At 44.8% G+C, this 13,784-nt stretch overlaps 1 protein-coding gene across 4 annotated transcripts in view; it reads right to left on the bottom strand.

Annotated features, from left to right (window-relative positions):
* Positions 1 to 660: 660 nt before the first annotated feature.
* arhgef9b (Cdc42 guanine nucleotide exchange factor (GEF) 9b) overlaps positions 661 to 13,784 on the bottom strand; it is a 204,930-nt gene continuing 191,806 nt past the window's right edge. For 3 of the 4 annotated variants that reach the window (XM_081383248.1, XM_081383247.1, XM_081383249.1), the window contains one exon: positions 661 to 3,017. In XM_081383248.1, coding sequence (XP_081239374.1) covers positions 2,842 to 3,017 — 176 coding nt within the window. In that variant the 3' untranslated portion in view covers positions 661 to 2,841. The remainder of the gene's footprint in view (positions 3,018 to 13,784) is intronic. The other variant, XM_081383250.1, reaches the window with a different exon arrangement.

Genomic DNA, 13,784 nt, shown 5'->3' with positions numbered 1-13,784 from the left:
TCCAGCAGGTATCACCCTTTGGCATCAGGAAGCGAATCTCATCGTCCTGCCCGCACCTGAAACCTTCCATAATGGGAGGTCAATCACATGTGGCGTGGTGGCAGATGTTAACAAACTCCTCCACATAGTCCTCCAGATCTTGGCCCATGAAATGTTCCTTCTGGATCTATACTAATTGCCGCAATCTCCAAATTCTTTCTCATGGGTCTGGTGTTCTGTCATGGGTAGGTCAGCAAAGGATGACGAAGAAGAAGATGTAGTTCAAACAATACCGTTTTCTTTAAGAAAAGAAAAGAAAAGAAAAGAAAAGAAAAGAAAAGAAAAGAAAAGAAAAGAAATGAAGTAATCCAATCCAATCATACAATGCAACAGTGTGTGCTAAAACACAACCATCATCAGACAAAGAACTAAATGAACTGAAGGGCTTATATACTGTACATAAGATAATGAACTCAAATGCAAACAGGTGTGATCTAATTAATAATAAATAACCATGGTAACCAATGACAAATGGGAACATAGAACAAAGGAAACAAGAAAAAGAAGAAACTAAAATTCCTTGATAATGAAACTAAAACTATAACTGAAAGTGACTGTAGTCATTTACACTGGTTAAGTCATTACAATTAAAACAGAACAGAAAGTACTTTTTTTCATTCTTTACTTTAAAACATAGCACATCATTACAGCTGACAATATGTAAATTCATACTAAACATTCATAAGTAAATAAGAAAGTGCATTATTACTGAACACCCATATGTTATATAGTTATGATTTAATCACATAACTGCTTAGGTGTCTCTAAATATAGATATGAGCACATATACAAACCAATTTTCACATCCCACATTTTCTGCTTACATTGTCTAATTCACATTTTACCAAATGTAGCCTGTCACCAATAAATGAATGTGGATGCAGTCTATTTTTAAATTTCAGTAGGGTTTCGTCTTGAAACGTTAAACTTTAAACCTGATGAAAAATGCTGAACAAATATTTCATTTCATCACGTCAGTTGTCTTCATTTACAGTAACAGGCATAAATGCAAAGTAAATGCATTGCAAATTTGCATTGTGCCAAATGTAGCCTATTCATTCACCAATCACCAATAAATGAATGTGGATGCAGGCTATTTTTAAATTTCAGTAGGGTTTCTTCTTGAACGTTAGACTTTAAACCTGAAGAAAAATCCAGAAAAGATGCTGAACAAATATTTCACTTCATCGCGTCAGTTGTCTTCATTTACAGTAACATACATAAATGTGAAGTAAATGCATTGCAATCAATCACATAAAAGGCTGTTAGACACATTCTCAACAAACAATATTAAATGGACTGTTGCCTGATCAGATCGCGTTTGAAATTCAAAGCAAGAAAACCGCTCTCTAAAGGTTGTGGATTTCAATGCACTGCATATCATCAGGAAGGGAGAAGCCGATGTACACCATTTGACTGCTAAATCATATACCAACATTCAGACATATTGAGTAAGCCAGTCTACTGTGTCTCATCAGTATTGAAGGTTTGAGTGCACTGGTTGTCCACAAGAGAGCAGGATAGTGCAGCACCAGATCTGAGTCCCACCTTTCTTCCACTTCTTCCACACCCCTGTGCTGTGGCACTACAAGACAACTGTTCAGTGATTGTTTTGCTGATTTTCTCAGGCCTATCATTCACATTCATTTACTAAATTACCAGAGGGACTGAAAATTTCAATTGGAGTCTATCAACAGTCATGAAGTTTCTTCTCATAGGCATACAATAATACATGTGTAGTGTACTCTATGCACAGCACTGTACACAACCCTTAGGCCATATGGCTATGGTTATGACATGGCATTAGACAAAGAAAACATAACATATCCATAAAGTTAATAAATTACCTTTATTTTTGAATGGTAATTAGTATATATATATATATATATATATATATATATATATATGCATGGCCCAAGACTTCTGCACATTACTGTATGCGTAAAACAACATATCAATATTTGCCAATATTTGCCATTAACTATAATAATAAATAGTATTCAGAGCTATTACAAATTAACAACAACAACAACAACAAATAAAAAAACTCAAATACAATGCATATGAATTGTTTCAGTGTGCTTACTACAGAGTACTTATATAATACAGTCAAAAATAACCCCCTTTGGAGGCAAATTCAAAAATCTACTTTACCTTTTATAGACATACAAAAACATCTATTTATCATATGAAATGAGTTCAGTCAATATCATACAACATGTGAGATTCGAGGAGAGCATGATACAAGATTGTGACACTTTCACAAATCTGGAATAATGCTTGTTAACTAATACTAAGAATAATCTTATTGTCAAACTCTGATTGACAAGATCACATTTGTAAATTAGAAAGCAATACCCTGTTTAGGCGATTTGGTTAATTGTATGTAATGCTTACAGTCTTACATCCTGCTAATGAAGGGTACTGTATAGTACACATAAGTATCCTCATGACTGTTAAATTGCAGACAGAGAGACTGTGGAGCAAAGGTCTTTGATCCACAAGCTTTGAGAAAAATATCATTTGATGGCCGTCATTGACAGCAGGACACAAAGCACCGTATGCTGGTCAATTCTACTGAATTTCTTCTCCAAAATACAACAAGGCGAAGTTGAATTGGTGAAGATACAATAATGGTGAATGAAACAGCATACGGTACATCTTTGTTTGGGCGCTTGACAGGTTTGATCATATCAGGGTCATGATTGTCAGTCAGTCAGTCAGTAATCTCCAGATGGAGGTTCATGGTCTTTTTACTGTCAAAAAATACACTTGAACTTCATTGCTGGGAACATACAGACACTATTTTTTCCCATTTTTTAACGATGTGAACTTATTAAAGTTTTGCCAGAATGGAGATTGTCCTGATCTGGAAACATGGAATTCGACTACATCTGATTGTTGTGTGTCATCAGAGAGCAGAAAGGGTCCTTGAGACGAGGGGTCCGATGGGGAGACACACCTGCTCTGGCTCAAACCTGCTCAGCACAAAGTCAAAAGACAGAGACAGGAGATGTTTGAGAAATTACAAAAATGTAGCCAATGGGAAGAGAATGTCAATGCTCAAAGCATAATCAAAATAATCAATGCACAGCGATGATGAATCATGCTTCACAACATACAGTACAGCCCTTAAAATGTACCATGGTGACTAGCCACAGTTACCAACTAAATACCATAGTTAATACAGTTACTATTTTAAGAAACTGTCACTTCTCATTGATATATACAACTGCACTGGATACAAAATATCAAACCAAGTGGTATCTGCAAACCAATGATGATGAAGCTTTTCTCAGAACTGACTTCTGTTATTCTGTTTAAATTTTCTGAGCCACATTTCTGTAACCAACTGGCCTCTACAGTAGGTCATCATGTGTCCAAATATTAGTACTATGCAGTAACTATGGTATTTTAGCAGAATTTACCATAGTCATGACAAAATCAATAAGTAGGAACTACAGTCAAACATGATTCTAAGCAATTCAAAATATATCAAATTTTTCCAACTATATGATATAAGCAGAACCAACAAATATAAATATATATAAACATAAATAGGCAGTTGGTTTTCTAGCAAAAAAAAAAAAAAAAAAAAGTTTCCATGGCATTTTGAAACACAATCTTTTTGCTTTAGTTCATTCAGAGAATGTCTAATAAGGGGAGAACTTCCACTCTCCGTAAACTTCCGGCTTCTGAACTGGTTGCAGTTCCACTCTGGTACCAAATGGGCGCCCACAGGACGAGTGCAGAATGAATGGAGGTCTATGGAGCTATACCCCTCAAAATCCACTTTTCTCAGGATATAATTTTTTGTCTAGTAATTTGAATGTTGTACTCGAAAGGAGATGCAAAGAAATTACAAATTGCTGGGTGTTAGATTTTTTAGAGTCACTTATTTGCTTTAAAAAGTCTTTTAAAATGTCAATGACATCATACACATCGTACGACCAGAGATACTGCTTTACGGCAATCCTTCAGTCACTTTGGTGCTTTCGCGCTCTGCACTTTCTTTTCTCTCGAGGCATCGACAACACAGCTGACACAGGTAAATACACGTGCTAGAAGAGTTTTTGTTTTGTTGTTGGGCGAAAAAGTCCACCTTAACATTCTGGTCCCGCTTCAAATGCCACGATGCCATCAAGCGGTCTCTCTGGTCGCAATCAGTCCTTCACTGACCAATCAGCGTTCATTAGCAGAATGCTAGCGTGTTATGGGCAACAACTCAACCTGTAAGAAATCGAAAGGACATAAGTACTCGTTCATTCAACTTTCCAACTATAACCCATGTTGAACTTGCAAAACGTCTCGGTTACGTATGGTAACCCTCGTTCCCTGAGTCCAGGGAACGGAGACGCCTCGTCGGGGGAGTTCCCCTGACGAATTGGGATCACGCTAGGGAGACCAATTGCCTTCGAGTGAATTAAAACGAGCCAATGAACACTGGCATGCAATATTTGCATTCCGCAGCCCGCCTACCAGCGCGGGTATAAAGCCCGGAAGCAAACATTGCATCATCGCTTTTCGCTGAGGAGCCGAACAGTGTCCAGCCCTCCGCGAAGGTACAGCAACATGGCGACGGGAGGACGCGTCTCCGTTCCCTGGACTCAGGGAACGAGGGTTACCATACGTAACCGAGACGTTCCCTTTCGTCAGCAGGGAACTCCGACGCCTCGTCGGGGGAGTTCCCCTGACGAATTGGGATCCCTACCAAAACGCCATGGTGCTGGCCCCTTCCAGCGCCCAACTAAGCTACAGCCCTGCAGCAGTTTCCAGAAATTTTGCGGGAGCTAGCTAGGGAATCACACTGCTGTTCCGCAAGACCCAATCAGTAGAAATTGGTTTACACTGGGAAAGCGTGCCCGTCCCCAAGGAAAATAATAATGGGGGGGGAACGCTGCGTAAGCTGAGGCAGCCTAGAGGAAGGCCCTCAAATACACACATGTACTAATCACGTAGGGTAGTGAAACATATGGCAGTCCTTGAAGGTAGTCCCAGTCCGGAGGAGTGAGGAGCGTACTCAAAAGGGACGACAGAATGAGTCTGTCAAGGGGAAGACACGGCTGAACTGCACGTGGCAATCATGGGTCACCGCAGGGACCACTGGAAAAGGCACCCAGTCTACTAGCAACTCCTTACTGAAGGTAGCAGACCTGGTGCCGGCAGTCCGCAACGCCTGGCACCGGAGGGGGTGATGGAGGAACTCACGAGGTTAGCCGTTTGTTGGGTAACCAACGGAGCAAAAAGACGCACGTATCCGCTCACGGAATGGCGTCGCAAGCCGACACACCTATTCCCTCTAATTACTGGCCATAGCAAGTACTCGGGAGGAAACAGGTTCCACACGTAGGCTATAAAACCTAGCGAACGTGTTCGGTGTCGCCCAGCCCGCAGCTCTACAAATGTCTGTTAGCGAGGTGCCTTATGCCAGAGCCCAGGAAGCGGCAACACTCCTAGTGGAGTGAGCCCGCAACCTGGGTGGGCAGGGCTCACCCTGGGACTCATAAGCCCTGGTGATAGCATCCACTAGCCTGTGGGCTAACCTCTGCTTGGAGACAGCCTTCCCCTTCTGCTGGCCTCCATAACAAACAAGGAGCTGATCTGAGGTCCTGAAGCTTTGCGTTCTGTCTATATAAACCCGGAGGGCCCGGATGGGACAGAGAAAAGCTAGGGCTGGGTCTGCCTCCTCCTGGGGCAGCGCTTGCAGGTTCACTACCTGGTCCGAAGGGAGTGGTAGGAACCTTGGCACATATCCGAGCCGGGGTCTCGATGTAACATGAGAAAGGCCAGGCCCGAACTCTAGGCACGATTCGTCGACCGAAAAAGCCTGCAGAACCCCTACCCTCTTGAAGGAAGCCGATGCTAACAGGAGCGCTGTCTTAATGGACAGGATATTAAGCTCAACTGTCGTCAAAGGCTCAAAAGGAGGACTTTGGAGCGCTCTAAGCACTAAAGTTAAGTCCCAAGAGGGTACAGGGTGCAAATGGCGAGGTGGATTTAGCCTCCTAGCACCCTTGAGGAATCTGATGACCAGGTCGTGCTTCCCCACGGACTTACCGTCAACTACATCGTGATGTGGGGCTATTGCGGCAACATACACTTTGAGAGTGGAGGGAGACAGCCTTCGCTCCAACCCCTCTTGTAGGAAGGAGAGCACGACTCTGACCGGGCAAGTTCGTGGGTTCTCCCCGTGGAAAGAACACCAGCCGACGAACAGGTTCCACTTCAGAGCGTAGAGGCGCCTCGTAGAGGGGGCTCTAGCTGAAGAGATGGTATCTACCACTGCCTGTGGCAGGCCATCTAGAACCTCCGCTTCCCATCCAGGGACCAGACATGGAGTTTCCAGAGGTCTGGACGCGGGTGCCATAGAGTGCCCCGTCTCTGAGAAAGAAGGTCGTTCCTCAGAGGAATCGGCCAAGGAGGGGCTGTCGCGAGGAGCATGAGTTCTGGGAACCAAGTCCGGGTTGGCCAATACGGGGCTACCAAAAGGACCTGCTCCTCGTCCTCCCTGACCTTGCATAGTGTCTGTGCAAGAAGGCTCACTGGGGGGAACACATATTTGCGTAAGTCCCGGGGCCAGCTGTGTGCCAGGGCATCCGTGCCGAGAGTTCCTTCGGTCAGGGAGTAATACCACTGGCAATGGGTCGTGTCCGGAGAGGCAAACAGGTCTACCTGTGCGGCTCCGAAGATTCGCCAGATCAGCTGGACCACCTGGGGATGGAGTTGCCATTCTCCCGGAAGGGGAGGCTGACATGAAAGCTCGTCGGCCACACAATTGAATTCCCCTGGGACATGAACGGCACGAAGCGACCTCAGATGCTTCTGACTCCATAGGAGGAGGTGGGAGGCGAGTCGCGACATACGACGGGAGCGCAGACCACCTTGTCGGTTGATGTACGCAACGGTCGCAGTGCTGTCCGTACGGACCAGTACGTGCTTGTGTCTGAGAAACCCCTTGAGGCGACACAAGGCCAAGCGTACTGCTTGCAACTCTAGGCAGTTGATGTGCCAATGCAGCTGGGGCCCCGTCCACAGACCCGAGACTACGTGCCCTTTGTACGTGGCCCCCCAACCCTTGGCAGAAGCATCTGTGAATACCACAGCATGCCTGGAAACCTGGACTAGGGGCACTCCGGCCCGTAGAAACACAGGACCCAACCAAGGGGTGAAGGTTTGGCGACAGTGCGGGGTGACTTTGACCCGGAACGTGCCGCTCTGCCACGCCCACCTCGGGACTCGATCGTGAAGCCAGTGCTGGAGCGGTCTCATATGCAACAAACCGAGCGCCGTTAATGCGGCTGCGGCTGCCATATGCCCCAGGAGCCTCTGAAACTGTTTCAGTGGAACCGCTGACCTGCCTCGAAAGGACTTGAGGCAGTTGAGCACCGACTGGACGCGTTCCTCTGTGAGGCGCGCAGTCTGAGCGACCGAGTCCAGTTCCATACCGAGATAAGAGATCCTCTGCACGGGGCAGAGTTTGCTCTTCTCCCAGTTGACCTGAAGCCCCAACTGACTGAGGTGCCGGAGCACCATGTCCCTGTGATCGCACAACATCTCTCGCGAGTGTGCCAGAATGAGCCAGTCGTCGAGGTAGTTGAGAATGCGAACGCCTTGTTCTCTCATGGGAACAATGGCCGCCTCCGCGACTTTCGTAAAGACACGGGGCGACAGGGCCAGCCCGAAGGGTAGGACCTTGTACTGATATGCTCGACCCTCGAAAGTAAACCGAAGGAATGGTCTGTGTCTGGGATGAATCGAGACATGAAAGTACGCGTCCTTCAGGTCGATCGCTGCAAACCAATCCCGGGGACGGATGCATTCGAAAATGCATTTCTGGCTACCCACGTGCAGTGAAAGTGCAGGGGTAGTGAGAGAGGAAAAACTTTTGCAGATTTAGGCATGTTTGGCTTGCCATATTGGCACCAAAAAGCTTCCGTACTGCCAAAATTTTTCACACACATCCAGGCACTTTAGAATAGCACAGGAAAGTGTGGCTGTCAAGTCTGAACCTTCAGCATGAGAACACACCATTATAGTAGGAACTCAGCATCATTTTCAGAGTATAACAGCCCTCTCTCCGATGTAGCAATCGACATCTGTCCTCCCTGGAGCCCCTAATGAAATGCTCGGTCCCTCATGTCCCACAACCCGCGCTGTCAGCCGGCGCTCGACGGCACACGGCACGCTGAACGGCTCAATCCTTTAAAAAGGGGAGACGAACAACGTGCCGACGTGGTCATGCACTCACGAGAGAACATGAACCACCCACGAACGCAGCTTCAACACACCGATTAGGCATGTGAAACATTGGTCGTGGCCGTCAATGAGGACAGGAAACGATCGCATCCAGAAACACACGAGTGAAACGTCATCCTGAAAAGGACGCGATCTTCACTCGTGTTGCTCTTTCAGGAAGAAAGTACTCTCTTTATTGTGCTGAAGCACACAGGGATCCAACGCGGCGACACAGCGGGGAAACTGCAAGCCCGCTGTGCGCACTCAACCGTTTACCAGCTGTGAAAACAGCTTTTGAATTAACAGTGTAGACGCAGCCGGCAGACAGGAATCGCGTGGTCGCTGAAGCGCCGTCTCACCAACACAGAGAGATCCCCTCCTGAAACAGCAGACTCGTAGAGCGTAAGAAAGATACAATCTTAAGCTCATTCACTCAGAGAGGACACAACCGGTCGGCTCCGAAGAAAAAAGCAATGATGCAATGTTTGCTTCCGGGCTTTATACCCGCGCTGGTAGGCGGGCTGCGGAATGCAAATATTGCATGCCAATGTTCATTGGCTCGTTTTAATTCACTCGAAGGCAATTGGTCTCCCTAGCGTGATCCCAATTCGTCAGGGGAACTCCCCCGACGAGGCGTCGGAGTTCCCTGCTGACGAAAGGGAACCATAGACTTCCATTCATTTTGCACTCATGGGCAATTGCCCCCAGTGGAACTCTGGTGGAACTACAACCAAAATTCGGTACAATAGGACTTAATAGGGAGTGGCCAGGCTCTCCGTAGATGGGCTCTGGTTCATTTGTGTTGAGTACTCAGGCCACTTGAAGGGATAGTTCACCCCCCACCTTTCTTTTTCACAGCACAAATCTTCTGCTCACGCTTGTCCATATAACAGCAGTGAAAGGCCTCCCTGTCCCCCTGACTTCCCTCTGTCTCATGCACAGATGTACTCGTCATTTCTATGTGGTGCAATTGTTTACACATGTGAGTATTCACATGTGGTGGTTTCATGTGTTTAGAGAGATCTGATTGCTGTCTGATTTCATTTACTCTTAAATCAGTCTATGCAAAATGGATCTTCAATTGCCATGCTATACACAAAAATGTATAAAGGTCACTTCACAAAGGCTAAAAGCAACAGAGGTTATGTTCTGTATTTTACTTATCATCAGCATAACATTTTCAAAATGAAAGATCACAAATCACAATGGGAGAGAGAGCCAGCATTGGTAGGAGAATATACTGTATAATGCTCACCACTTTTAATGGGATTTGTGCATCTGCTTGTTGAAGATTGTTTCCCCTAGGATTTTTTGAAACTACAAGTGTCGCGGAGTGGGCGTGTTACGGATTCTCGGTGTAAAATTTGTAGTAATCAAAAAGCATGTCTAATTAATTGAAATGGGAGGGAAACACTAAAGAGAGATATGTGGCCTTCAAAAATGTGTGATTTTTTAAAATTCACTCTTTCAGAATTTAAATACATTTGTTGTGCGTCACACAATATCCACCAATTGGCGTATGGAACAACATACTGTAGCTCAACACACAGGAGCTACAGGCCAGATCAGACTGCTCTTGGCCACTTCTGGCAATGAAGAGTCTTAGATCGATCTTTAAATATGCCTAGACTTATAGATTATTAGATTTTTTCATTTTAAATTGAACAGAATTAATGTCATTTTCTGATAGTGTGATAAACGTTGTGTCAAAATATCGACACTAGGGGTTGCTCTTGGGAGCTCCAAACACTTTTTCATAAAAGGCCAATGGAAGTTGGCGAGTAAAATTTGCATGATCAGCCACTCCCCTGACATCCAGGTATAAAATAGGGCTGGCGTGCTTCACTCATTCAGCTTTGTTCTTCAGAGTCTCTTTTACTGAGAGGCAAATTCCATTCACCTCCTCATCACGCTGCTGGATATACAGCACGCTACATAAGTGCAGAGAGTTATCTTGGGTGCATCAGCAGCAATCTTAAACAGGCAATTTTCTTTAAAAGATCAAATGCACGGCGGATTGTGTATTTTCCATCATGGCTTTCCATCCATGTCCTTCTGGGTGCAGCCGATTTATGTCCCCCTCGGACGGCCACGATCGTTGCTTTCAGTGTTTGGGCCATGCTCATGCTAAGACATCTTTTATGGATGGTTTATGTCCTCACTGTGAGAACATGACCATGTGCACGTTGTGACCTTTTTCAAAAGACAGAGTCACCTCAGCTGCTTCCCGTCCTGGTCCTTCTATCTCTGGGCAAGGGGATGAAATGAGAGCGTTCCGCCAAGTGAATCCCTCTGAACCTCCTATTCCTCTACTCCCACGTGTTTTCCAGGTTGAGTTTCTGGATGAGTTTGGCTTTTCAAGAAAACATAGAAGACTGGCTCCTCCATCCTCACCACCCTCGATGGTGGGGCGGTGCAGGGGTACTCGGAGGTTCCTCACGTGGAACAGTCGATTGCAGGGCATTTATACCGCATTATTTTATGTAAGTTTACCTCGTCTCTCACTGCCTCTGCAAGATTGCTCTATGGCAATCTTGCAAGTCTACCAAGCAAAAGTATTAAGAGATCCTCAAAAGGGTGGTGTCAATCCAGAGATGATGCCGGAACTGCGTTCTGTGACTGACTATGCTCTACAGGCTACGAAGGTCACGGAAGGTCACAGACTGCAGGCTCTGTGCACCTCTCCCAAGGTGGCCTATTCAGGGACACTGTCGAAGTCATTGCACAACCGTTATTGGCAGTCAAGAAACAGATGGAGCCGATAAAACCCATATTGCCTCCTCCGGCTGCCCAGCCATCGCCTGGACTGGCAGCCAGACCAACACACCGTTTCTCACACAGGACGGTGGCACCGCCCACCAGTCAACAGGCTACTAAGAACCATCAGAAGACTTCAACCCAGACAGGCAACCTAGGGAAGGAGGAGAGGCTGCTGACCTGCTCAATTGGGGTTGAGCCTTACTCCCGGTGGAGGGATGGGAGACGTTGTTAGCTTTGAGGAGGTTTTGACCTAAGATCCAGGGCAAACGTGTATGTCCGGACCTGATTTTCAGGTTCCTGAGATAAGCACGGATAATGCCTCGTCCCCTCTTGGGATATCTCTGTGGTCTTACAGGCCCAACATAGAGATCCATTTGAGCTTTTACCGTCAAGAGGGTGGGTGGGGGACTTACAAGCCCTTTCAGTTAATGAAAAGTGCCTAGAGTTTGGGCCGGCAGACTCTCAAATCATCCTGAGACCCCAACCCTCATCTATGTGCCTAAGGTTCCCACTTCCCCTTTCAGGTGGTGAACCTGCAATCCCTTCCTGATAAGGGAGACCCAGCCCTGTCTCTGTTGTGCCCAGTGAGCACTTTGCATATTTCTGGATCGCACAGAGTTTCAGACGATTTGAACAGTTCTTAGTCTGCTTTGGAGGTCAGCAGAACAGAAGGCTGTCTCCAAACAAAGGATGGGACACTGGATTGTGGATGCCATTCTCCTGGCTTACTGGGTCCCTTGGGAGTGAGGGCTCAGAGTGTCAGCACGAAGTGATGGAGGTAATACCAGAACACCTCATTCATGAATCCCTGGAATATGGAGGGGGTGGATGTTGACCAGCTCATACGGCATGACACAGTACTTGTAGTGGCCGGTAGGTGCCACAAATGGCTTGGGAGTGAGGGCTCACTCCACTAGGGGCGTCGCAGCCTCTTCGGCTTTGGTGAATGATGCTTCGTTAGCAGACATCTGCAGAGCTGCGGACTGAGCAACACCCAGTTCCTTCGTGAGATTCTACAATCTCCTTATGTAACTGGTTTCATCTTGACTTTTGGGTTCTCTTGACTCTTGATCTTTTACCAACAGGAGAACTCAGACGACTAGCAGGGTGTAGCACTTGGCGTTCAGAGCCTTTCCCCTCAATGACATGATAACAAGGTTGCAAGTGGGTTGGAGTGCACTTGTTACTTGGTACGCAAAGCTTGCCAACATCTGCACCACTAAGGCTTGTAACGCAGTTCAGTAAGTTGTGGCGTTTAGTATTGGGACCCCTAGTGTCAGTATTTCCACACAACATCGAAGAGACGGGCAGATAGGGAAAGTCTTGGTTACAATTGTAACCCCCATTCTATGATGGAGGGAACGAAGACGAGTCCCTCTTGCCACAACTCCGAACTGTGCTCGAGAAGCCGTCTCAGCACAAATCTTGTCATCTTTATTTGCCTTACTTTTCACAAATCATTATTTTGCTTAGCTTCAGCTATAATAAAGAGACATCAACTCTTTATTATACTCTTTTTTTATGTTTGGATTGATTTCAAAATATCAGCAGTGTTTCTCAAAATTTGTTTAGTGCACCTATAAATAATGGCAAATTTAATTTCACAAACCTTAGTAAATCACGTTGCAAAATTTATTTCAAACCTTTCCTCCCATAAATATTGTCTGAATTTGTCCTACAAATGCATAAGGCCAGCCACAAAAATAAATGTATCCACACCTCTTCATCTCTAATTCTTCACTGCGTGTCTTTAGTAAATTCTGACAGTAGTTTTTTAATGCCAAAAGAGGGATTGCGCTGGTGCAATCTGTTAGTAAACATGGCCATTGGAGTATACGGCTCAAATCACATGAGATTACTTTCTGATACTTTTGCATTCTTGAAGAAGGTCACCATTCACTGCCATTATATGGACAATTACAAGCAGGACATATTTTTTCATTTCTCCTTTTATCTTCAGAAAAAGAAAAAAAAAGAACGGCTAAACCAGGGAAAGTAAATAATGAATTCTAATTTTTGGGTGAACTATCTCTTTTAATATCTATTTTACTTGTAACATCTTTGGTCCTATTTTATGTATTGTTTAACAATATTCTTAGGTTTGGATTTTTTTTTTTTTTTTTTTGCAATAATTGCTTTGTTATAGTTGCATTTCAAAGTCGTTGCCATGGCATTTTGTATAAAAACTAATTCTACTTTAAACACTCATAAAAATACCTTTATCATTTTCATACCATGTCCATATAAAATGGCCCTCTTTCTCAAGATGATAGCTATCAATGAATCTGCAAATTCAAGAACATACTTCACCGTTTGTCAGTGAAGCATTGAGGATTCACAACAGTGTAAATATGACAAGAAAATATTATGCTATAAAATATAAAATGGAGAGTATTCACTATAAACCACATTTGCATTCACTAAAAACAGACAAATACAAATAGCTGAAAGCAGATATTGAGGGGCCAAGCAAAAATGCAGAAGGTCCATTATAACAAAATGAATTAGCATGTAGCATTCCCTGTGATAGCATTAGGGCAAACTGGTTTAACAGCCACGAGTAGAAGAACTTAAAGAAGAACGACATAAAATTGCTTAAAACTTTTGCCCAATAGGTGGTGCTGTTACAAAATGCCAATCAGCTGAAATCAGCTTTTTTTTAGAAGACCAACTTAATAATCTTCATGTAGACTTTTGTTATATTTAATGACTTGGTATTTCTCAAAACACAGCTCCAACGAATATTTGCA

The sequence above is a fragment of the Scardinius erythrophthalmus genome, assembly GCF_964197995.2.
Source record: "Scardinius erythrophthalmus genome assembly, chromosome: 13".
NCBI lineage: Eukaryota > Metazoa > Chordata > Actinopteri > Cypriniformes > Leuciscidae > Scardinius > Scardinius erythrophthalmus.
This window is presented reverse-complemented; position numbering and strand designations above follow the sequence as displayed.